This window comes from Camelus ferus, chromosome 10 (genome assembly GCF_009834535.1).
Source record: "Camelus ferus isolate YT-003-E chromosome 10, BCGSAC_Cfer_1.0, whole genome shotgun sequence".
NCBI classification, from domain to species: domain Eukaryota; kingdom Metazoa; phylum Chordata; class Mammalia; order Artiodactyla; family Camelidae; genus Camelus; species Camelus ferus.
Genome location: NC_045705.1, coordinates 4,883,686 through 4,911,353, shown reverse-complemented (window position 1 = coordinate 4,911,353; position 27,668 = coordinate 4,883,686). Strand labels below are relative to the sequence as shown.

General features: G+C 37.4%; 1 protein-coding gene across 1 annotated transcript in view; it reads left to right on the top strand.

Annotated features, from left to right (window-relative positions):
* CNTN5 (contactin 5) overlaps window positions 1-27,668 on the top strand; it is a 550,779-nt gene that overhangs the window by 428,642 nt on the left and 94,469 nt on the right. The window contains 1 exon segment of the mRNA XM_032488283.1: window positions 24,581-24,701. Within this exon segment, the coding sequence (XP_032344174.1) occupies window positions 24,581-24,701 (121 nt within the window).

The window sequence follows — 27,668 nt, the reverse complement described above, 5'->3', positions numbered from 1 at the left end:
CATTCTAATATGCACAATAAACCTCTAATATAAATTTTCATACAAAATAAACCTCCAAATATTTTGAGTTTTAGTTCAGAATTTCCATTGTATTTATTCATTATGACTCCAAATTTCTATTAATTATCCTATAATTGTACATTGAAGAATAATCAGTGGATCTTGACTCTAGAACTACTTCCCCATCCCAGTCTGACAGTCTTATTTTTATGAGAATCTTTATAAATTATATATGTACTAAACAGTTTAGAAGGAATAAATGAATTACTAGATAAAGTATCAAATGTTCAAGTCAAGTTACTGAAATGGATGCCTAAATTACCTTCAGAATCTAATAATTATCTTTTCTCAGTGCTCCAGTTTTGCATATAATCAGTGTTTGCTTTAATTTATTTCTTAGGAGGTTGTTATTAAAATTTTGATAATTAAAAAAATATACCTTGATCTCCCTGTTGTTGCCTTGTACTCCTCTCGCATTCATTATTCATATTGATTCACGAGCCTGTTTAAATGAATTGACTTAGGAAAGATAACTGTATCAGTTTAAGTGAGGATACCAGAGGCCACTGGAGTAGAAGCCGTGGAGTGTTGCCCAGATTGTCCTTTCAGGACTGAGGCGCTTCTTCCCTCAGCCACGGCAAGTACTGGCAGCTGATGGTTCTCAGCTGAATCCCTCTGTGGGAATGGCCGTCAGCCAAGGACAGTCGTCTGGCCCAAGTTATGCCCCAGCCTCAACTGTAACCAAGAGTAAGGGTGACGAACGCATAGGGATGGTTCTGAAGGCTGAGTCCCCTGCTGCAAAATGACACAATTCTGAAGGGTCACCCCAGCTGCAGAGTTCCCTGTGGGATAAGCTGAGGCCTTTGTTGTGACGGCATCAGAGTTAAACACCCCCTCTACTCAACTCTGCTTTCTTTGTCTTCCTCCTCAATGCCGATCCCAAAGGCATTCCCTAAGAGAGTCTCCATTTCAGAATCTGTTTCTCTGAAACTCTGACCTAAGACAGCCATAATGGCAAATGGCATCACTGAGAAAGCACCAGAAGCAGGTATGAGTAATGATAAAAAGTGACAATGATAGTTCTCATCCATTAAATGCCTGCTAAATAGCTTGCAACGTGATAAATTTTTCAAGTGTAATTCCTTTAACTGCCCGTAAATATCCTATTATGTAGGAATTGGTTTTGTCTTCATTTGGGGGCTTTGTTTTTGACAGAAAAAGAAACAAATTCAGAAAGATAAGCAACTTTTTTTCAAATTTAAGCAACTGTTGTACAGGAGAGTTATTATTCAAACCAATTCTGCAGTCCAATACAACACTATGCCCCAATGTATTTTAACAAACCCATAGAATATCTATAACTGTTTGGAGAGATAACATTTAAAATTTTCTTCTTTCTCAATAAGTGTAATGTTAAATTATATCATCTTGTGAATAAGGTAGATAAATATCTTTTATCCGTTTTAGAATTTGTGGCTCAATTATTCTCATGGCTGATAAGATTTTATCCATTCATCTAAAGTCATTCACTCCTACAAAGTTTATGACTATGTGGTGACATTTACACTATGCAAGTACTTTTTTCTAGTGTTTGTAAACTTTACTATCATAAGAAATCTCCTGTCCCTTTCCCAAAAATATTCAAAGGCAACCCTACAAATCTTCAATGTATAGATAATCATTTTGGAATACATTTGAACTGTTTTATTATCTGATTAAGACCTAGGCTAAAACATACAAATAGAATTTCACATCATGAAGAGAACTTTTGCCCTTCCTCGCTCATATTTATGATTTGATTTGATTCCCATGACACTGTGAGTCAGGCAAATTATATAAATGAAGAAACTGAGCCCCAGGAAGGAAGAGGGGTGAAGGGCCTCACTGCTGCTATCCGGAGCACGACAGGCACATTTATGGGAGAGCTACCACTATCATTTTAGTTCTCTTGAGCTTAAAAGACCATTGCCATGAATGATATTCCAGATCTGGTTTCATGAAGCCAAGATATGAAGAACTGAAACTAGCTATCATTCTTCACTGTGGTATTTTAAAAACTGAAGGCAGAAAGAGATTGTGTTTTTTCTCTGCAATCTCATCTCTTTAGCTGGACAGCTCAGCCCATTTTAACCATAGTTACTTGATCGCTATTAAAACTTTTTTTTTTAGACTCTTAAAAATTTTTATTTTCCTTCCAGTTTTATTAAGATATAACTGACATACAGTATTATATTAGTTGTAGGTGTACAACGTGATGATTTGATATGTGTATGTACTATAAAATTATTAACACAGTAAATTTGGCTCACTTCCATCATTTCATATAGTTACTATTTTATTTTTGTGATAAAAATTTTTAAGATTTGCTCTCTTACCAACTTTCAAATACATGATACAGTAGGCTTCATTACCATCATACTGCTGTACATTATAGTCCCAGAACGTACTTATCTTATTCCTGGAAGTTTACATATTTTAACCCCCTTCTTTTATTCTTTTTACTTTGACCATATTTCTTTTCTCCATCTAATCATTCAATCAATAAATACTCATCTAGAACTTATTTTGTGCCAGAGATTTTGCTAGGGAATAAAATCTATAGTCCTAGTGAAGAAGATACACATTCATTACACAACAGGTCAAACACATAATAATAATAAAATCATAAACTCATGGAGAATAAACTGTAATTATCAAAATAATATGTTCTGTAAGATCAAATCACCAAATTGTTTTTTAAAACATCCTCCCATAAAAGTAACTGAGAGTAAATTGAAAAACATCTCAAAATATCCTACTACATTTGCCTTTGCCTCTTCAGATGGTCTGTGGGTGTGTTTTCCCATTAATTAGAGCTCACTCTTCTGGCTGGTGTAATTGTCTCATTTTAGAATGTGAGAACCCCTTTTCATCAACTTCCCTTTTTAGTCTTTTGATGATTCTCTCGAAATGAATTGCAATGTGTGACATTGCTTCTGCTGCTGAAGTTCAGACCAAGAGCATAGAGCGTAAAGGTCTCAGCCATTCTTCTGAAGAAAATATTCAGTTTCCACAATTGAGACATTTTAAATCATATCTGTTCTTACTATGTTCCTTACAGAATGGTTGGTTTCACGTGAGTTTTTAGCCACCAAAATCCAGTTTTGAAGTGAGATAGCTGGTAAGGCTTCAGATGCTTCCCTTTGCCTCAACCCTAGGACTCACGGTGCTTCTGTTGCACCTTTCCCATCCCTCCACCAGAGCAGGTCCCATATTCTATTGTAAATATTGCTTGATTCTTTTCCTTCTAGACTTTACATTTCCAGAAGTTAGGAACATGTTCATTTTCTGAATTCACATGGTATCTGGTGCCAATTAAAGACTAAATAAATATTTGTAGAGTTGCTAAAGGAATCAGTGAGGGTAGGAGTGTATGCACTCAAAACTAGCCATTTAGAGTAGGCCACTTAGAAACAAATGTTGGCTGTAATATGTAAATAGCATTTTAAATTCTTTGTTACCCAAGAAAAGTTTCTAACTTCTATAATAATCATTGAAAATGCCAGTGATCAAATTTATTCATTTTGCTTCACTTAAACATTTAAATATTTTTGATATTGGGCAAAAAGGAATTGTTTTCTCTGGAAGTGATCATCACAGGAGTTCTTAATAAAAAAGAAATATAGAGTGGATTCTGGTTATCCTGTTGAAGCAATGCTAATATGTTTTATAGGGTTTTATTTTGTTATTTTAAAAAGAATGCCATCCATGTTATCTGTGTATCCAGGGGATATAATTTAACCTGCAGAGTGATGAAATGCACAGTATAATAAGACCCTCAATACTAGAGTTTTTACTTTGCAGGAATAATATATAATAGAAGATTATTCTTTTTAGTTTCTGAAAGCCTTGGCAAATAAAAGGCCATCCTTATTATCTAACACCATGTAAGGTTTAGGATTTTGATAAGCAAACATGGTTCATTATTTTATTTTGAAATACTACGGATATGTAAGTACTGTTTTAGACTGACTCCTGTATTATTTCTCACAGTAATTGTCAAGGAGCTGGGCATTTGAAAGGCCATTATTTTCAAGACATCTTTGAAATTCTACCTTTATTTCACAATTTCTCTTTCTGCATCTGTTTTGTATTAAGTTCTAAAGGGTGCCTAAGTATTATATGTTTAGCTTTTAGCTTTTCAGAATCCTCTAGTTTCTCTCATGGACTATTTTTATCATATTACAATATAAAAGTGAACTCCAGGAGTCTAGAATTCATAACTCAGTAGGTTGTCTCTCAAAGATGTTTCCTTTCTGGGAAAAGGAGAAAGAGGAAATTTTAGAAATAACTATTGGACTATTATCATCCACTTCCTTTCTTCACCTGATACCCCTTATATAAGGGAAGTGGAAAGGATCAAATTAGAGAGTTTGGAAAGCATGACATCATGATTTTTAAGGAATAACTGATGTTTTTATAGAATATGTGTCAGTGTACAGTAGATGATCTGAATTTATCTCAGTTCTACAAAGATTTACTGAGCATTTATATACTAGGCACCTGTCCAGGAACTGAGAATTCTGTAGCAATTAATAACAGACATTCTATGGGAGGTGTATGACTGCAACTGAGACAGAGCACTGCCTTTGAGGAGCTTAGAGTCTTACAGAGGAGCAGACATATAAACCAATATGTGGAGAGAGCAGTGTAAGAAATATGTTCGAGGAGCTTGGTCCAAGTTACACATCATCCAAACTGGAAACAGAGCAGATTTCCTAAACCAAATAAGACCCAAGCCTATTCTTCGAGGAGAAAAAGAGTATTGCAGGCAAAGCAGGGAGAAGAAACAAAGAGGGAAAGACTTTCCAGGTAGAGACTATGAGGAAAACAGGAAAGACAAAAGTCTACCCAATTCCATTAAGAAGTGGTGATCTTACAGTTAAAGTAAACCTCATCTAGTATATTGCTATAGTCCTTCTCTTTCAAAGAAAGCTTCTCATATCATCAGTGAAAGTTACACAAATGGCCATGGTTATTCTTGGTTCCAATTATAGCATGTTACATATTCTTAGCAAAAGTAAAGCTGCCAGATATTTCCAAATTAAATCCAGAGATAAATTGTTGCTTAGCATAAGTATATGTGTTTTACATAAATTTACATGTTGCTTGAAGCTTTCTGTGGGGTATATAAAAAAGAAATTAATGATTACAGTGTTAAGATTCAATATTCAGGGTCATCGAGATAAATCCCTGAGAAGCACCATGTGATTTTTTTCAGGAGACTTCTTATTCTTTTAGAAGCAGCTCTAAGAATTTAATGCAGCTTAAAAAAAAAGCAGGGGCTAAAATCAAAATTTCTACTTTCTTTCACATTTATTCCTTGCCTACATTATATATTTTTGAAAACAAGAATCATCCTTATTTTGCTAACGATTGCCAGTACCTGGCATCATGTCTAGTGAATTACTTGCTAAATTAGTTATTATATAAATAAATACAATTTTACAGTTTTCCATATAGTCACTTTCTGAATTTCTTTGCCCATCTGCTAAACTACCACACCAAAAAAAAAAAGAAAGAGAGAAAGAAAGAAATACACCAATATCAGGAAAAATTTTAATACATTTATTCACTTTACAAAAGCTTAATGATTACCTGTAATATATATAGCAAAATTTCAGGGAAGAAACCATATGGTCGAGTAAAACATGATCTCTCCCTTCTAGAAATCTGAATCTAGACAGTTGAACAACTACTGAATGTGATCAATGTTGTCAGTATTGAGACATTATACTGTTGAGAAAAATAAACTCTGGAGGAGAAACTTGAATTGTTGACCCAGTATGTCACTGGCAGAAATACTTGTTCATAAGAATTAATGTTCAGTTGAATTCAACTAAGATTATTACTAAAGGTTTTTCAATCAACTAGTATAAGGCAAGGTAATAAAAAACCTTTCTGAGAATTTTTAAATTACCCTAAAATCAAACCATTTTTCATCATATACCTTACACCTCTATAAAACCAAAATAATGTTTTAGTTTTACAAAAAATTTTAAGCAAAATTAGCTAAAATAATTTAGAACACATTAATTGTGAAGCTACAACACTGTACTCAACAGTCCAAGAATTTCATAATAAGAAGCCAAACTAAAACTATAAAATACTGTATTTTATCCCTTTTAACTGCTGATAGCATATGAATACATGTGGCATATTGACAAAATTTGTTTTAAGGTACTCATTAGGTATAGCGGTAGTATTTCCTAAAAGCATTTCTGAAACCTGAATGCTAATTACCAGTATCCACCACTTAAGAAGTAAGAAATACTGGAGGGCCTTTGGCTTTCCCTGAAGTAAGGGACCTGTGACGCGCTTTGCTTACTGTGCCCATCACAACAGTAATTATTCTGAACAGTCTACTGCAATGTCGCTGGTGTTGAAAATAACTTTAGCTAGAGTGAGAGATGCAAGCATTTCAGCAAGAATGCTTTTCATTTGCCTTTAAGAATAATCAGGCAGAAGAGATTAAGGATCATTTTTTCTTAGCTAACTGTTTTTGGGTTTTGCCCACATTGCTGTTTCTAACCACATTTAATCTTAGACCAAAATTGAATAACTATAAGAAAAGATATGAATACCAAACTATGAATAATTATAGGAAAGGAATTAAGCAGTAATTATTCTAACTACATAGAGGTGACCATTAACCAAACATAGTCTGTATAAGTTAGTTTTTGGTGCAAAGCAAACCACCCCAAAACTTAGTGGTTTCAAACCATCATCTATTTAGCTAGTGATTCCGGGGTGATAGTTTGGGCTGGACTTAGCCGGAGTTCAGCTGCTGGTCTTGGAAAGACTCACTCATGCATTTGCAGTCAGCTGCCGGCCAACTTCAAGGCACTAATGTTGGGGATCAGCTGGCTCTTGGCTGGGACTCCAGGGGCAAATGGGCCAGGTGTTTCTCATCATCCACCAGGCTAGCCCAGACCTGTTCACATGGAAATCTCAGGGTTCCAAGATCCAAAAACAAAAGTGTCATGATCCCCTAGGCCTAGGCTCAGAATTTGCTCAGTGTCACTTCTGTCACACTGTATTAGTGGAAACAAGTCCTAAGGCCATACCAGATTCAAAGAGTGGGGAGACGTCCCATAGGGAGGAACTGCAAAGTGGTGTCTCCATTTTTGCAATCTACCTCCATCTGCTCCCTGGCCACAGTTTTTTACATTTCTCTACTTTGCAACCCTCACCCCGGGACCCACAAAAATCTCATTCAATTATAGTTCTGATTTCTGTTTTAGTTAGCTTTTGCTGCAAAGCAAACTCTACAGAATTTATGATCCAATTCTGTGGGTCAGTTGTTTGAGCTGGACTCCGTTGTTTTACCTGCTGGTCTCAATTAGGCTCCTTAATGCATCTGCCATCAGCTTTCAGGTCAACTGGGGCAGCAGCAAGGACGCTTGTCCATGCTCTCAGTGGTCTCTCACCCTACAGCAGGCTCGCCCAGGCCATGTCGCGTGGTTGTTCCAAAGCAGCAATCTCCAATACACACACACACACACACACACACACGCACGCATTGCAAGCGCCTGTTCCATGTTTGCTAATGTCTCACTGGCCAGTGCAATTCACTTCATGAGGCACAGTGAGTGTGGGAGGGGGTTCCCCAAGCGTATGAATCCAGGAAGGCATGAGAAACTTTGGGGCCATTACTGCAACAATCTATTACACAGCCTAAAACACTTAATTATCAGTGCCAAACGATCCTTACCCTCAGTTATGGTATTATTTTTAAGATTAAACTAAAAGCTAGATTATACATGTGGTGCTAAATAAGCAGGGGAGAAGGAGTAGTTTTGAAGATAATCATTTGCACAACACCGCAACTCAGCACGTGGGGTCCCTAGCAACACAAACCAGGTCAACTGCTCTGACTAAATTAACCACTCTCTATCTAAACAGACCCTTTTATTGAATGAAGTCAGTTGAGGCACTTGATCTGGTTATTTTTTCATTTTGTTTGGCTCATGTTCTCTTTTTTTCAAATGTTAGGACATTTTAATCACTTCACTTGGTAATAGAAAATTGGCAGCCGTTATAAAGAAAAAAATTAACAGAGAAACATGAATTTTAATTAAAAATAAATGAATTAATGAATAATTCAGAAAAATAGCATATTCTGAAGACAATTATCATATTTGCTACCTTATCTATCCTAACATAATCCATGTTAAATGTCTCTTCCATATATCGATTCTAATGACTCCTGTGCTTTAACTATATTTGATCAGAACCAAAGCAGATATACTTATTAATAAACTGTTGATCAGAGTTTGTGGATATATCTAAAGCAAACATGAAATATACTGAATATTCCATACCCAAAATGAACTCATAGGTTCTTTCAACCAGCACGGGCCAGTTGTTTTTCATTAATGAATGGTGGTATCATTGTGTTAGCATTGATTTTGCTGCCGCTTAAGCTGTTGGAGAGCATAGACACATTTATGAAGCTGTTCGTGATCTAGAATTAAATTAAGAGTTTATTACATAAAGCTGTGGTAATAGTAGACTAACCTAAGGACAAAGGTAGAGATGAAAAATTAGTCGAAATTCATATTTTCAACTTCTATATTCAATAATTCTGTTTCCTGTGAAACTTATATTTATTACTATGCTTATAACTGTGGTTTTAAGGTACAATAAAGGAATACAGATTGTAGGATTCCTCAAGTAAATATTAGACTTGAGAATTCAAAAGATTTTAGGAGCTTCCAAATGACATTCAAAGACAAAAACAAAGATGACTAAGCTTTATTGATTAAAGACATGCAAACTAGACAAAGTTTATAATGAGTATAGTTCACATTAGGCATTTTTGTTGAACTCCTTGGACTCAAAGATGAAGATTTCACCTGTGATTACAATGGTAGAAAATTAATTTTCCATGAGGTTGATTTTTAGCTGGTAACACCAAAGAGTACCATCAAAGTCCTTCAGGAAACCTTCCAAGAAAGTCTTACCTACTCATGATTATAATGCCAATATATGAAATCAAAAGGTACCAAGAAATCATCTCAACTATAGGCCTTAATATACCAAAAGATAATTAAAAATACAAATTGTATATGGGTCTGCATAGAAACTCTATGTGTAGCCAAGATAAATTTAAAGAAATATAATGGAATATTTCTACATCATTGATACATAATACAGTCTGCTTGACTAAGCCTAAAATAAAAACTAAGTCTATGAGCTTGTAACATCCTAGTGACATCAAGTTCTAGTTAAATCTGAAGATCTGAAAAAGCTGTTATAAAATGTCATCTTCTACTCATCGTTGAGGTCTCGTCTAGCATCATAAGCTTTACATTTACTATGTCATCAGTGCTACTCACCAGTAGTTCTTAATGTTAAAACAAATAATATGTTTTGAGGTCTGGAATGCACTTGCCTGCATTTACTAAATTGTCCTGGATTGGGCAGACATGGAGAATAGATATTGGCAAGAGAACATTGGAGCAGGTGCCCCAAGATTAACTAAAATATGACCTTTGCAAAGAGAGTTTAAAAGAATATATGAAGAACAATATATTACATGATGACTAAGAGAATGCAGCTGCAGGTTGCTAGCATACAACTATAGTGCTGGATCAGACTGAAAATCAGCAAAAGGAAATATGAAGACTCGTCGTTAACAGACGCCTTGAGGAGACCATACGTCAGAGATGCAGAATCATAAAGAGACTAAGTTCTAAAAGACCATCTGTAGCTAGAAATGCAATCTCCCCTTGTGGAGGAAGAGGTACTTAGCAGCAGCATGGATCGTTTTAGCCACGTAAGCTGATTAGTTCATAGTATCAGCAGGTGATGATAAACACTTTGATGCTTCTCCATAGTAACCATATCGTTCAGCTCTACATCAAAGTCAGTTTTTCATCTTTTCACTATGATGAAGGTAGATTTTTTTTCTCCTTATATAAATAACACAAGCTTACTGTAGATCATTTGAACATACTAAAACTAGAAGGAAGAGAATGAAAATCCCTTGGAATCCTGCTACCTTAAAATAATTACTGTGCATCTTTGTAATCATGCTTTCCTGCATCTCTTCAAGCATACATAGACACACATGATGCACATGTGAGATCATATCATGCATGCTGCTTTTATTGGGATGACCTTCCCCTACCTTCTTCCTCCCCATGAAAGCATTTACCATACCTAGTTAAGCTGGTTAATGTTCTGTATACAACCTTCTATATTTCCTTTTGTCCTACTGTAATCCTAGGCAGATTTCCATATGTGGAAGGATATTTTTGTGATTATTTTCTAAATTGAAACACACTTTACATACATTTTTGCATCTCCTTATTATCTTAAAAATTCTTCCATGTCACATGATGTATCTCTAATCCATTCTTTTTAATGGGTACATAATAGGTATATGACTATACCTCAACTTATTTATCCTTTGCCCTTTGTATTAACTTTGTTCCTGTTTCGAGGGATCAGTAAACAGTACTACAGAAAGCATCTCTCAAGATCTGCATCCTTGGGTATTAATAATTTCCTTTCCATGGAATAGATTCCCAGGAATAAATTGCAGGATAAAAGAATAAAACTATTTTTTTAATTTAAATAGATGCTGCTAGGTTTTTTTTTCAGGAATGATACAATGTCAAAGCGCACTACAGAGCGATTTGATCATATGATCAAAGACGACTAGATCTGGTGGGGAGAGAGAGTCAAGGGTTTTGGGAGGTGGACCCACCTTTGTCCCTGCTTAGCTGCATAACCTTGGATGAGTCATGTCACGTCTCCGAGCCCTCATCTTCAAAGTGAAGAGGTTAGAGTAGATGATTCCTACTGTTCCCAACTAATTCTGAAATTCTGTGATTTTTTAAGTGTTACAGTCAAAGACTAAAACCCTCAGATATGGCTTCCAATAACAGTGAAATCATTCTAAAAAATTCTAGTGAACATTAAGTATTTCTTCAGGAGGGGGCATTTATAGGTAGCCCCCAAATCATATTTTTCTTTGTTAGACATTGCATACATGCTTGATTTATGGAAGATATTTCAGTCTCATGCTGTCCTCACAATTGGAAAGTTCTTCATTCAGAAGGGGTTCCAAATTGAAAAATTAATCTCCGATCAGAATTCTCTTCCCTATGGCCGAAAATATATTTGTATATATAATATCTTGATAAATGATAAAAAGTTTTCCTAAAGCTAAATAAAAAGTTCCTCTAAAAGCAATAATAATTTTATAAACAGGAACAATGTCTTTTTTCTGGGTAAAAGACAGCATCCCTTAACTTATATAAACAGCACATGCATAACAAAAAATATCCACATATAGTGAAAAATTTAAGCCCTATCAATATGAAATCTTAGGATGGAATATATGTGCGTATATAATCATTGATGTTGCAGTCAATTCAAAGATGTGCAGCTTTGAAAGAGTCTTGCAAATGCTCCTTGAAATATCAGAAGCACTATCAGAAGAGTGAGGGGAAGTAATAGAATATGGCCTCTTTGATAATTATTCAATCTCTCAGTAAACTGATTTTTGTACATTAAATAATTGGTGGATTCTCTTTCATAAAATTGCAAAGCCTTGTCATTAAAAATGAGTTTTCTGTGTCAGAGTGTCTCGATTCACTTTCAAAATGTCAGCTGAATGTGACTGCAGTCCTTGACCTTGAACTTTTCATGGTTGGCTTCTGATTGACACATTTATTCAATTTGACCTTTCCTTTTAACTGAACTGTTCTTCTTCTGATTGAGTCTTCATTGGAAGATTGCTGTTGTAGCCCACAATCTAAGCAGTAGTTTGAATCGTTTGTCTTTTCTGACATTGATGTGTTTGAATTCCCTAAATTCTAAGTATTTTGGATGGTGATGAGAATCTTCGTGACTGTGAAAGACAGTGCTTAAATGGATGCTGTGACCCAAATTTTCTTCTTTTGCAGTGGGCTACTCTTTCACTCAGAAACTTGTTTCTAAGCATTAATAACTGTCAAGTTAGACCTAGCCAAGGAATACTCAGTGTTTGGTAGTAAAGCACATAGTCGCAGTAATACAGATACTTGTTGAAGATTGCACTTGTTAAAATATTTACTGATATCACAAATAAAATGTGAATACCTGAAAAACTTGAATTTTGAGAAGAAACTTGAAACAGCTAGATATTTAACTGGAAAATTCATTTTTAGAAATTCTTATATAAAATTAACTATTCCACGTAGAATATTATGTTTTTGCAAAAAGATTGGACATAAAAGTTATTCCACCATTCTTGCTCATTTTTTTTTCTTTTGAAATGTCTGTTAACACACTTTTTCCACAGCAAACCATATTCTTTCATATATCTAAAGAGTCTTCTATGTGCCAGACACATAGAATATCATCTTTACTTGTAAGAATGAAGTGCAAATATGGTTGATACCCACAAGATTGAAATATAGTTTAAAATGCCTTTAGGTGATATTTACCCAGTGGATACAAAGGCCTTCTCTTTTTTCCAGTCCTTTTGTAGTTCAAGAAGATGAAATGAAAAATAGTTAATTTTTCTCAGCAAGTTCTGGATTGGAAATACTTCCTCTAAATTCTTCCTGAAAATGAAGGTCGGTTTTTAGCTCCTGTCACTCATCTCATACAGCATCACAGACAACCAAGAGAAGCCACTCAGTAGTCAGCACTTTCAACACTTTTATTCTCCCTATAAATCTCCTCAATCGGATCAGCACATTCATTAGGAACCCTTTCCATCTTCCACGTAACTGCAGACATGAGTTTTGCTCATTTATTTGCCGGTTTATTACTCAGTACCCTTTCTGAAGAGTCCATTATCAATTTCTTTGAGTCCCTCCCTATCTTGGACTGAGGGTCTGGTTGCTATGGAAAAAAATACACTTTATATTCTGTAGTAAATACAGGATCTTATAGCCACACACTTGGGATCTTTCCCCTGGGAACATGCTTTATTTGGTAGCACCCTGGACTTGATGTTTTCCAAAGCCGTTACTCTACTAGTCTGTTACCACTTGGCAAGGAAATCTAGAGTTGGTTTTGTTTTTAATCTGAAGTCCTCGAGATTTCCTCTCTATTCTGCTTGAAAAATGAGCGATTCTGTCTTTTCAGTTCATCTCTCGGTATTCAGACTTCATCATACGTGGCAAGAAGAAATCTGTTGGTACTTTCTGTTTTCTTCCTGAAAATCTCCTTAGGCAAATTCAGTTTGTCCACTGTGGATAATGTGTTGTTCACGCTATCTTAGGTGGCAGTATCGCCACATTTTCCAACAGTATGGAAAGGGGCCCCTTTTCTCCAGTCTCAGGAACAGTTTCCTCCCTGCTCTTCACTCTCTCATCAGTGATCTCCTCGAGAGCCTCCCAGCTCTCAGGAGTACTGTCCTCATGGTCCTCCCCAGCCTCTGTCCTAGAACCTAGAACCTCAAAGCCAATGCCATGTGTTTAGACGTTAGTTACAGCAGCCTTCTACGTCCAGGCACCTAACTATTTTATGGTGGTTTACTGTTGCGCCCCAAGTCACCCCAAAGCTTAGTGGTGTAAAGGACAACCATGATGCTCAGCTCACGATTTTGTGAGTCAGGAAATGAGGCAGATAACACCAGGGATGGCTTGAATCTGTTCCACAGTGGCTGAGCCTTCCGCCAAGGTAGCCAAATGGCTCGCGATTGCTTGGAGCCTCAGTTCTGGCTGTTAGATGGATTCCACGGTTTTTGTTGTTCTTCTGCCCGGTTTAGAAGGCTCAGGATGGTTTCTTTACTCACAAGCCTGGTGGCTGGGCTAGAATAGTTAAAAAACTGGGCACATCTGGACTTCTCTCTTTCTCCATGTCTTATCTCTACACAAATAAATTGACCTTTGTTTATAGGGATGACAGACCCAAGATAGTCCAACTTTTTAAATGGCAGCTGACTTTTCCAGAACAAATTAAGTCTAGGAAGTCTAGAAAGAAGTTTTAGGTCTTCTTATGATCTAGCCACAGAATTTTCAAGACATCATGTCTGCCATATTCTACTAGTCAAAAAATTACCAAGGCCAGTCCAGATTTAAGGAGTAGGAATTAGACTTGTTAATAGGTTGTTAGGGTGTTTTTTTGGTTTTTTTGTTTTTTGTTTTGAGTCTCGAACAGTATCAGCTGCATTGCAGCCTTGATTTATTTTGAAAAGGAAGAATTATTTTCAATAGAACAAATAGCAAAGTGGGTGTGGACATCCTTAGTCTATCACAGTGAAAAAAGTCCAAATCCTACTAGCCTAATGGTCTACCAGATTCTTTGAGCAACATTACACGCAAGTAGTATCACCATAAAGCACAGCAACCAATGGGGTGTGAAACCCCCGCCTGAGGAATCCTCACTATAGTGTAATGTCATGTGTGGCCATAATAACACAGGGTATGTTTCACTGGTGGCTCTCGGGACAGATTTTAAATACTTCCTAGTACGTTGTTTAGTCACCTTGTTGGAAGGAGGAAGAGATGACTAATAGGAAAGAATAAACGCTAGCAGGGCAGAAGTTACGAGAATCTGAAGATGCAAAATTTAATTTATATGAGGCAGTAAAGTTCCATTCCAGTTGTTGGAAGGTATTGTACTGTAGAGAGTTATTGGCGATCCAAAGACAGGGATAGAATCAATGCCTCAGCAAGAGTAAAGGGGCAGGTGCAAATGGGTTAGTTACCAGTGACAGGGAAAGGAGAGAAACAGACGCAGTAGGTTAGAGCAGGTAGAGGTCTTCTAGTTTTAGCATTAGCTGTCCTCTTTCCCCCATGATGCCAGAGACCCAGGGTGATAAACTGCTTGGACCTAAGAGTCCTGAGTAAAATAGAGGCACTCAAATGATCTGGCTTCATTCCAGAGCCATTCTTAGAGTTCCATGCAAAATCAATGAAACTCAGAGCAGTCTACTACGTTCCCAAGACTTTGGGACGTTATGACAGTACCAGATCAATACTGGATCTAACTGATGAGTGAGGTGAGAGCTACTATATGCTGCCTTACTGGGCTTCGTGATTTTGGGGAAGAAATAGAAATCCTTCAGACAGATGTCTCAGCACCTTTCCCATAGCCAGGATGGGGCTAAACTTGTGTGTAGACACTGACGATTCTGCAATGTAGGAACAAGCAGCAGAATAAAACGCAGTTCATCCTGGAAGCCTTTATATGATGGGGTAACAAGATAGTGTTAACCTTCAAAGATAAATTGAAAATAATGACAATACTAGAAAAGAGAGAACAGATACATTGATATATCAGTAAAATATTGCTCCATCGAAATCATGCTCTTAAGTTAGGAAGTCACATTTGGAAAATTCTTCCTCTACAGCGGTGTCCCTAATAACGACACGTCGCTAAAAGAAAACAGGTCAGTTGTGGGTCACACGGAAAATTCTCTCAGGGATGGGTCAGCAGTCACAGAAAAGGTGAATGATGGCCTGAGAAAATGAGGCTGATGGGCCTCGTGTGTTAACAGAAAGGTGATTCTGGCGTTTCAAAGGAAGGTGCAGCATTTCACGCCTAGATGTGGTTGATAAAAAACAGACAAAAAACCGTGAGCTCTCAGAATCATTCTATGGTTTACCTGCGAATTATTTTCTAATAATAGTTTTGTGGTTTCTGCCGTATAATGAAGCCATCTTATTGTGATGCTCTTGCCCAGTTTTGCTCTAACTCGTACAAGTGAGTCAAATTACTTACCGGGTTAAGTGGAACAAGGATTGGTTTCCTAGGCACAATAGCACGGAACGGAAAGGACGCCGGACTGGGGGTCAGGTGCCCCAGGCTCCACTTCTGCCTCCACGCTTGGCTTGTCCTCGACAAGCCACCTGCACTCTTCAGCCCTCAGTTTTCCCAACTGCTGTAGGAATTGGTTGAGCTGGATGATTTGCTATTTTTCCTTCCATGCTGAAGTCAGTTTTTCTGGCAATTATCTTTTTGTTCCCTTATCTATCTTTAACACACCACATTGTATTACAGCTAGTTGTCTGTCCCTCACATTGCATTGTGAGTTTCTCAAAGGCATTATTTATCTTTTATTCTTGGAGCATGTGCAGATCAGGTATGACAGATTTTATCTCTTGTACCAACTCAGTCAGCTGAAGCACTCTGTTGAGAAAAATCCATAGGTTGGGTCAAGGCTCAGACATACTTCTTATCAGCAAAGGACAAGGACATAGCCTCCAAGGGTCCAAGTATTTTCAACTTCCTGTTTAGACAAAATAGACACTCTAACAAATGATTGCTACTTGAATGAATGAACAGTTTTATAACTGTGCGTGTGCTGTGAGCTCTCATAAAATAAAATGTGTAGCTATTGCAGTATTATTCTAGAACTTTCCTGGAGGCCATGCCATTACTAGCTGTTTACAAAGCACAAGCTAATGCATGAGTGAACAAAATTTTTTCTTACTAGTTCTATCACCTTTATGTAACATCAGTGAGAGGTAATTTAAAAAGCATAAACTTAGTGAAAGGCAGTAATATCATTCCATTACTAGATAATGGTGTCATTTACTTTTAGGGAAAAACATTTATTGCCTGCCAGAATTGTTAACATCTTTTTACCTACCAGTGTTGCCTCATTGAGCCAATCTATGGACTAGGTGCTGTTCAGATTATAAAATATTATTACTGAAGAGATTCCATGAGAAGGTTGATCTGTCATACAAACACTAGAAAGGATTTTCTAATAATATTACTCATGTGAATTTAAGTGTCACTCTTGCCTAGAATTAATTCTCTTACAGAAAACTGATCTGCTGCGGCACTTAAAAAACTGCCAACTTCAAAGCGAAGCTGAGAATCCCTCTATGGTCCCTTCCAGCTCTAGGACTGTTAAGTTTAGAGGGAGTTCCCATCTCCATCCTTCAAACTATAAGATGCTGTCTCCCTGTTTGTCACCAACATACCAAGTGTAAAGTTAACAGACTGAAGCTGACAGTGGTGTGTCAGTGAGTTTTGTGCTTGCATTGGAGATGCAAGAAAAAAATAAAAAGACTATCTGGATGGATTAACACATAAATACACTAATGTCTGGGCAGACTCACAAATATTCAGCACAAAAGACAAAGTTTATTGCTGTGTTTTTTTATATAAGCCTTAAGAAGACGTAATTTGTCTATCCCTATGTTTTCATGCCAACACGCATTAAGAAAAAGACTGCTAGTCAATAAAAAATAAAACAGAAGGTATAAATATTAAGGTAGGAAAGGATAGGCATTTTACAGTTTTCAAGAGATGTATGCCAGCTTTTCAATATTTACTCCAAAGAGTATTGCCTAGAATATACACATGTGTTCTAAGAGATCGCTGGCAATAGCAGTGTGGACTGGGTTCAGCAGGACCAACTTCATGGTTGTGCCATCTGTGTAGTCACCCAGGGCCCCGCACTGAGAAGGATCTGGTGCTTGGTGTAATGCTTGTCTGCCACCATTTTGAAATTCTTAATCATTTTTGGATAAGGGGCCCCCTATTTTCATTTTACACTAAGATCCACAAATTATATAGCCATTTCTCGTGGTCAGTTAAGCCCTTCTGGAAGAAATAAGACTTGAACAAGGGCTTTAACATGGGAGACGGAACTTGCAGACTTTGGCACGTCACTGGGAAATCACTTGAAGAAAGGTGCAGAGGATACGTTTTCCACGAGAGTGAGAGACAAGATAGTTTACGTCCAGTCGCAAATGCTAAGAAAGATGTTGGACCGTCTTGTAGGCAACAGGTGAATATAGCCAGTGAAGTTGTTTGAAATTGTAAATTAAATCAGCTTTAAAGAAGGACTAACCTAGTAATGGCAAGTCATATGGGTAAAAGTGAGACACAGAGAGGACACGCCACAGAGGATATAAACAGTTGGTTTGAAAGCTACTGTCAAAAACCTAAATGTAAGAGTCACTGCTCACAGAATGATTGCTAAAACTATATGAAGCACACGGAAAGAGAAAATATTTTCTCTGAATCTGGCGCATGCATTGTGCTATCAGATAACACACCCATCTCTTTCCTTCATGTCTCTTCCAAGCCTAGATGCAAATATAGGGGGAGATACTCCACATTCTCTTCCTGTATTTTTTCTATCAAAGCTGGATTAGAGTAAACACTCCTGATGTGTGCAGTCTCTATGTGTGTACCCAAAGCCCTCCTTAACACACAGAAATAAATATCTGTTGAATGAATTGGTGATAATTACATAAACAATAAAAGAACTATGAGTCCCAATATTCAGTAATCATTTAAGACAAACTTCGGCAAGAGTAGGATGGAGTTACGAATTTAATTCGAGAAAGCATAAGGCTGATAAATGGTTCGACCTTATCTATTTCATGCCTATTTTAACCTAGAAGCACTAGATTAACATAGAAATGACGCAGTAGGCACTTAGAGCTTGTCTTAGTCCCTTCAGGCTACTGTAACAGACACCATAGCCTGAGGGGCTTATACGCAACAGAAAATTTATTTCTTGTAGTTTTGGAAGCTGGGAAGTCTGAGATGCAGGCACTAGCAGGTTTGATGTCCGGGGAGGGAGGGCCAGCTTCCTGACTGATAGATGGGCATCTGTTCACCATGGTCCTCCCACAGCACACGCGGAAGGGGTGAGAGCGCTCTCCGAGGGCTCTGTTGTAAAGGCACTAATACCATTCAGGAGGGCTTCACCCACGTTCACGCTCAGTTACCTCCCGAACACCTCGCTTTCAAACACCATCACACTGGAGATTAGATTTCAATATATGAATTTGAGGGGGGACACAAACATTCTGTCTTTAATGGAGTCCTTCTGTCTGGCTACTTATGTTAATCTTAGATAAAGGCATTACCCATTCACCTCACCCCTAGGGAAGAGAGTCAATATGCATACGATCAAAATAAATACATGTATATACACATAGGATCAGGTAAGAGATCTCTTTCAAGAATCAGCGTGCAAATACACCACCTAAGCCTGGCGTCCACTGACAAGTTAAATATCACAGCCCCTAGTCCTGCACATCTGCTTGAGAAAAGAGAAACAGTAATGTGATAGGCATGGCATTTTGTCGTCCATTCGGTATTTTTTATAAATTCACTATTGTTATCTATAAAGCAAGTTCATTATACTAAAATTTAATTGTGATTGATCCTGTAATTTTTTTTTGCTTTGAGCACCTTCCTAATGCCTAACCTTCATTTTAACCGAGATGGTGGACAGATCCCATAAATGTGTGACTTTGTGCTTCTAATACTAAATGATCCAGTTTCGATACCTAGCCATCCCGAGTTCGTCAGTGAGTTATCATCTCCTTTTTCCTCTTTAATCTATGTCACCAAGAAAAACTCTTTCTGCATTTTTCTTAGTACTTAACTATATGCTATTAGAATATGTGCTGGAAGTAAACACCAAGGTCCCAGTGATGGGGTGTTAGAGCCGTATTTACCTACTTTTAGTCTTCAGTGCATCTTTGGATGCATTTCACATTTTGCCCTAATAGGCAGGAATGTTTTTGTCAAATAGTATTTTGTCTAGTATTTTCTTCACTGGTAGCCGCTAAAATTTTGATTTCAGATAATATGTCCAATTATTTAAGCATGTGAGTTAGTATTAACAACTTTCTTAAAAAATATATGAAAATCCACATCATCATAAATGTCAATCCCATTATATAAAGCTTTAAGGAAAAAATTGTAAAAGGAAGAATAATGTATATGTATGTTGTTTCCTTATCGTGGTAGGGCATTTTAAGCAAATTATCCTCTAGGAAAAAGAAATATTGTTACCAGGAAAATATTTTAACCATCCGAGTTTTATGTCAATAACATTAATCATAACTAATAGTCCATGTTGTAGCTGATATCCAGTGTTTTATGTTAGAAGAGACTTTTTTTTAATTGCCTCTCATAGAATGCATATACCATATTACTTTGCTTTATGAAGAGGCATTCCTTTCTGTGTCTGTTTGCCAGGGGCTGGGGGCGCTGGAAGTGCCTTAGGTGAGCCGATTGACACTGAGAAAGTTAAATAAACCCTAAATGAGGGCACAAAAACTGCCGTACCCCGCAGGTTTCTGGCTGGGTCAATCAGCATGAAGCCACTATTTATATGAACAGTCAAGTTATGTTGTTCAGACAGTTCGTTCCCCAAGCTTTCTCAGAATGCTTACTATGTGCACAGCATTCTGCTAAATCCTGCTGAAAAAATGCTTTACAAGTACTTCACATTTTTGAAGCATCTCCCAATATTTCACATGTGAACATCATTTTGCTTGATTTCCCTCAATAGTCCTGAGAGAGACAATATGGCCATTATTATGCCAATAAATTGCTTTTCCCAGTGTCACAAGGCTCAGAAGGTGAACTCAGGCTAGATTCCAGGTCTTCTTATTCTGAATGCAGTGGTTTTCTGTAAGAAAGGAGGAATAACATAGATCTAAAATAAAGCTGAGCCCTTACCAGGAAACTCGTTATAGCTATGGAAAACGCTGATAGCCACTTCGTGGAAGGAGTGAATACCAATTAAAGAAATATTCCTCTTGGCTAAGAATGCAATTATAGTGCCCTTTTACAGATAACATTTATCAAGCATTTACTACGTGCCAGACACACTGCTATGGGCTTTGCTTTTGTTATCACATTGAAGCTGTAAGAGAGGCTCTGAGCGATAGAGTCATTTCCCCAAGTTCAAAATTTAATAAGTGGAACACAGGGGTTCACACGATTCTGTGTCATTCCGAAACCTGAATATACTCCTTCAGTACCATTCTCTACTCGTAGCCGTAGCCTTTTCGTATTTCCCTTCCTCATTTCTTTAGGAGAAAAAGGAGGCAGAGGAGGAGGTACTGCTGGGCAGGAAGAAGGAAGAAAACAAGCCATCCAGGCCTTCATTAGTTCACCCAATGACCACCAGCTGCCCTGGTGCCCAGCCCGGCCCTGGGAATGCCCGGAGAGGACCTGGGGGGTGACTTCCAAGAATGCCGAGTGCTAGTTCAGAGACATGAGCAAAGTCCTAATGAAGCGAAACTGAACAGCGGCAGAGCTAACGCAGCCAGGCTTTACAAAGAGAAGGCATTTGAGCTGTGTCTAAAGGTGTCTTCCGCAGAGTCATGGGAAGTATTCCCAGGTATGAAGAAACGTGAGGTCAGGGTTACAGAGACACGGGATTCGGCCGCAGCAGGTGGACTCAGGCTCTGAGGAGCCTTCTGTTGAAATAGGGAGACTGGACTTCACCCTCTAGGCAGCGAGAGTCAATAGACACATTGAACAGCAAGTTAAATGTGCTTCCATCTTTAGGAAGTCTTAACTAGGAGTCTTATGCTGAATGAGGGGGACATTTAGTCAAAGAGAAAGCCAATAAAGGACTGAGCTTGAATGGAGGGATGACATTTCCGGTATTACTTCCGAGTCATAAATAAAAGGTACAATAATCTAGCAACGAAAGACTAGTAACCAAGAGATGTGAATGACTTAGCTCTGTTGCTGCTCTCACAGCGAGTGAACATACAGCCTCTTAAAGAGCGTTCGTTGATTCATCCACTCAACGACTGTGTATAGGACACCCACTCTGTGGCACGCACTGTGCTAGGTGACAGTGCTTGGAGCGTTGTGTCAAGCACTGGTTGTAGCAAAGTTCTTTGGAAGCAACATGTAATGCAATTTGTTCGTGGAGCCAAAAAAAGCAGCAAATAAAAGGCAGGATATAAAGCAAGTGTCAAAGAAAACAAGAAAAGAGAGAGTAATTCCTAAGAGAGAAAAAAGTGAAAATGAGGTTTAAGCTTAAGAAAGCAAACATCTGCTATAAGTAACCATTTCATTAAAAGTGCACTAAATTGTGGAAGTTCTCTCTCAGGAACTGCGTACCGTGGGCTGAGATTAAGGATAATGGGCTCCCACATGAATTCTTCTCATTACTGCTCTTGAAAGATCGGTAAATCTCTGAAAGGGTAATTTAGGTTTAGTGTTCACAATTCATTCATTTTACTTTTAATCTTCCCTGTTTAGAATTGTAAAAATATAATGCAGATATAATCCAAAAGAGAAGGAATGGGCCCCAAATGAGACCATTTCAGCTCCTCAAATAGTCTTGGCATTAACCGATACGCAGTAGCAGACTTTATTCCTATTAGATGGTGTTGGACCTTTTGCGAGTTCACAGAGCACTGCGCATTATTAATTGCAGGACCCAAGTAAAGGAACCACATGGAAAAGATAATGTATACTTCACTGTCCTGAATTCCTTGGACCTTTGTGTGATTTTTCAGTGAAGTCTCCTCTTAATCCCATTAAGTTTTTCTTTCACTATAATTCAACAAAAAGGACAACGGTTTTAAGACTTGTCCAGGACAAAAAGGAATCACTTATTTGGGAAGAAAAGGGCCTGGAAAATAAGACAATCAATGATTTAATCACAGAAGTGTGATTTTGCAATTTTTTTTTTTCAAAAATGTAAGTCTGAAAAATGACTTAAAATCATTACTTTTTCTGCTGTTAAACTACCACCAATCACTTTGTGAAACTGAAATACAAGAAAATTTAAAAAACAACAAAATAAACCAAAAAACTCCAAGGGCCATCTTTCAGAAGCGCTACTTCTGGAACTAATAAAGTCATCTAACTTTCTGGGCCTCTCTTGGGCTTTTCCATTAAACAGAGGTCTCATACTGGGCCCATAGTGTGCACATTGATTCTTGTTTAATTTAATTGAGTCCCCTGTCAGGAGAGCATCTTAGAAATCCATGGGGAAAAGGAGATTTTCATACCTGAGATGGACCTGTAGTATATAAAGTAGTAAATATATTGAACTCATTTATATTATGTAGATTTGAAACTGAATTATAGTTTATGATGTTTACACTTTGCTTTTGTTTCCCCATATTAAATCAAAAAGATTTTAAGTGTAAATTTCCTTTTTGGATGTAAAAGAAGTGAGCACTTAGTCTACTACAGATGAGAAAATAAAATTTGAGAGCAACAATTTTACCGAAGGAATTAGCAGAGGGGGACAATCACTGGATAAATATCACATTCCTTGTAGTAATTGTTATGACATTTTAATGCATTCTCACCAAGAAGCATTCCCTTGTAAATGACTGAACTGGACCATGTCTTAACAATTATTTCATGAGAGAAAAACCTCAATACCCTTAGAAGTTCCTATCATAAGACTAATAGGAAGGAAAAAAAAAAAAACCCACACAAATGAAACACCAGAAAGAAATGACCTCAAACGTAGTATACAGTTAAGTGATTCAAAGAAACACACATCATTTGAGAGGCTAAAAACTTGCAATAACTTCTCACCCTTTTTATGAATGCTAAAGAAAAAAAAAAGAATCCAAAGGATTTATAGAAATTCTCCCTTTCATGATCTTTATATAGTCCATTGTTCTATTTCAAAATAAAAGTGAACAACTAAACTCTTAAAGACTCATCAGGACACTGTCCTCTAAGGACAAATACATGATTTTTTAAAGATACTTCATCCATTCCATCAAAAAAATTAAAAGATCTCTAACCTGGGGTGCTTCTCTATGGCTTGCATTAAACATTGTTTCATGTGCCTAACTATACTGTTGGAGCGAAGTGTTGAGTTCTTTGAAGATGTCATTTCAAGCTGCATGCATGTACTCTCATTCCAGTGAATTGTTTTTGATTGCAACGTGGAAACTGAAGAGCATATTGAGAGTTTTGCTATGTCATTATCTGGAAAAAAGTACCTCATGAGTTGTTGTAAATATCAGGTCTTTACACATTCGTGAAAAAGGAAGTCTGTCCTTCCTGATACGGTAAATGGGAGGCAAGCTTGAGTGATGAAAAGTTGTACCAGTCATTCTAACATGTAGGATCGTCACTGATCCCATGAACTGAAACATCTAAAAGATACTCTCCCTGGTGTTAAACGGATCTCCTTAACTATGGGTGTTCTTCAACTGTGTTCTAACCACTGGGCTCCTAGGGACGATCAGGTGATTTGAGCCTCCTTTGTGTTTGCAATTGGAATGATTAAGCATTCAGAGATTCAGGCCGACCCTACTCCTGATGGCGGTGGTTATGGAAGGAATAAATCTCTGTTAAGTAAAGACACACTGGGACCAGCAATCTTTTACCCAAGCACTACCTCATTCTGTGGTCCACAGTGTACCTACAAAAGGAGCCATTCATACAGCCACGCAAGATAGCCTTTTGACTACTGTCACCTCATAATTCATTTCCACCAGCTGTTATTCCTTTTAATACTGTTTTCTTGCCACAAAAAATAGACCTGTCTCTGAATAGCAAAGCAATACTTTTTGCTCACAGATTATTTTCCCTATACTTTTAAAGATATGAATTTGTGCATATTTAAATATTTCTTAAATATTGTAGCTGCTAAATCATTATATGCGATATTAAATGTTCAAACCCTTTGTTAGCAATTGTGGAAAACATAGCTTCCGTGTGTTCCTCGAAGAAGGGCATGTTTGATTTCTGAATTGTTGTCATATAAATTGTAAGGCCGCAAATGGGCCCTTTGACTGATTATGCAAAGTTCCCCTTAAACCACCTTGAACTAGGCAGATTTGCAACATTTTAAACTGGCACTTCATCCCTCTTTCAGCAAGCATCCTCTGCAGATTTAATGATCAGGAACATCCTTCTGATGCATGCTGGGAGATATGGCTGCAGGGTACAGACCACAGCAGACAGTGTGTCAGATGAGGCAGAACTTCTTGTTAGGGGTGAGTATGCTAATAGTGCAGTCTGAAGACATGATCACCATAAATTATCATACAAAGGAATTTGAATGCATGGACTTTGAGCACATCAGTACTGTGCATTTTACTTTCGATTTTACAGTATATGTCATTTTTGCCTAACCTTTTGCCTTTGAAACGATTACATGGAAAACTGCTCCTTAGAAACAGCCAAACCCTACAGAATCCAACCTCAGGGTCCAAAACACCTTTAGTAACCAGTGGTCACTAGGCAGTTTAACCAACTTACTGCCAAACAGAAATTTTGAACAGTTTGAGTCACAAGGACACTGGGACTCAACGAGACAAAATGTATTTGTGTGCATATATGTGTGTGTTTCAGATGCAAAGCTAGTGGCACCCGTAGGCATTTTATTTTCCTCCACTAAGTTCTAAGTTCTGCTTCCCAAAACAGGAAAACTGCATGCCTAATATGGTGGCATTTGCAACTGTTAAGTGACAGGGATTTTTTGAAACGTCTGAAAATGTCAACACACAGCCTCTCTGTGTGGAAATGACGGCTAAGTGGTTTCCCACTAGGAACCGGGCTGCTAAGTTCTGCAACCCTAAAAAGCTACATCTTATTTGAATTAAGTAAGTGACTACAATGCTAGTTTCCTTTAGCACATTATTTATTCCTCAATATGGGAAATGCAACTCCTAGCATAGATTTTTTCTTCCTTCTTTCCTTCCCTTCTACTTTACCTCTTTCTCTTTTCTTTTTTTCCTTTTTTCTTTCTTTCTTTTCCCTTGGTTTTTTTATCCAACTACAGCTACAACATACCTGCAGAAATTTTCACAAATCATAGGTATCTGGACGTACAACTCAAAATCACAACGTGAACACACCATGAAATTACCACTTAAGACATGAACTAGAACACTACCAGAACCCCACCTCTCCCTGTTTGAGCTTTAACAGTTGCATTCTGAATGGTGTCAATATTGCATGCTGAGACCCCTTGCATGAGCTCTGCAAATAAGAATTTCACAATTCCTAGCAAGAACTTTTATCTCAGGTTCACTTGTCTTATCCACTTGGAGTGTTTTCCAATTATAATTTTTAAGAATTCGTTAATGCTATAAAGAGCTTGAGCAGGAAATATAAGGGCTGTAGTAAGCGTCTTCATTTCTTTGTTCTAGTTGTGTGTATCACCCACAGTTTACTCATTTGGGGTCGTGCATTGCCACGGGTCCACGTAAAATGTTGTTTTGAAACACGTGTGTATCTGGGTGACTGGCAGCTTGTTCATTGTGTGTGTGTGTTTGTTTCTATTCAGAAGGTTATTTGAACTTTTCTCCCAATTGATACCCAGAATGTGTATCTGTACTGCCCTGTTATAAAACATCCAGTTTTTAAAGTGCTCATCCTCTCATGATATTTCATTTAGTGCAAAATTTTCCTTTATGCCTTTCAAAGTTACAAGGCTTATGGAACTGCACACTCCACACTGCAGTCAAAATTTGTAGAAAATTGCTTTCTTCTTCTGCTTTAGATTATGTGTATTTATTGTGTAGCACTTGCCTAGTAATTTAGAACGATGCTCCTCAAATTGGAGCTTTCAAAATGAATAACACAATTTAGAGGCTGGTAACAAGAAACCAGGTATTTTTACAGGGCTGCGAGGGGCATACATAACTGGCAAACTATCATTCTGCTTTGTGAGTAAAATTAAACTCAACAGGGTTTAGAACATGATTCAGGCTTGGCTTTTTTGTGTTCTGCTCCTTTAGCCCTTGGCTTTATGCCTAGGAAATGATAAAATGCATAAATTTGGAATTACACTCATTAACGATTTCAAACAGGTTCCTATTGTCTGAATATTCATGTAACATTCAGCTCGAGCTTTCATCTGAAGTGAGTTTGAGCAAGTCACCAATCTTCTATTATATATTTGCATTATTTTTCTAAAATTAGTAAAACTAGCTTGCCTCTTCTGCCTGGTTGGTCTTAGATTTAAAAACTGAACTAAGTGTACTGGTTCTTTTTTATTTTTACTGTTTTTTGGCTTTTTTTTTTTTTTTTTGTAAGTTAACAGTTCCTGGCAATTGATGGAACTTGGTTACTTGAATATTACTGTTTTAATGTTGGATTTGAAATAAAACTCAAAATAGTTTTACCCCCAATTTTTTCCCTCACTCCTAAATTTGTTGGTTTGTAAACTCAGGGCATTCTAAAAGAACAGGCCACAGGACCAAAGCTGCGCATTCTAGATGAAATTTCTATCTAATAATGGCTACAATTCCAGCAGCAGAATCCTTCAAGTACAATTATTTGAGTGCGTCATAAACATGGGAACAGTCGAGACAATTTCATTATACTTCTTATAGGATGCCATCATTGGATTGCCTCAGCAGTTCACTTTGCTCAATCCTGAGAATGAGGAACATTCTTGGGTGGCTACGAATATGTTTTTATAACTGTAATTCTATTTCAGTGGAGATTCAGGGGGCTAAAAATCTATATTCTCCTAGATCAATCTGGGAGATCATCTCTTTGCCCATTAGAGATCGTCTATGAAATTCTTCCTTGCATCTCACCAAATCCTACAACTCTTCACCTGATGCCACAAGCACCCTAAATTGGAGCTCGTGTACGTGGCCCCAAGATCTCTTCATTGCCTGTTTAGAATCTGAGTGTTCCTGACTAGTGATGTCCCTACTTCTCTTCCTGCTCAGCTGCTTTAAAGCTATCTTTCCCCCAGATGCTAGTTTCCACCGTTGCTTTATTTTGCTTGTGAATGTCAATGCTATTATTCACCTCTATTCCACCACTATTATCATCCTCCAAAAGTTGAATTTTCCCATAAATAATCATCTGAAGCATAAAATTGCTTGCTTGCTCTCACACATTTAATATTCAGTGAACCAGCCTTGTAACAGCACCATGCATAATTTGGAAGCCATAATAGAAGTAACGAACATGTTAAAATAAGTTATTTTGCTGGAATA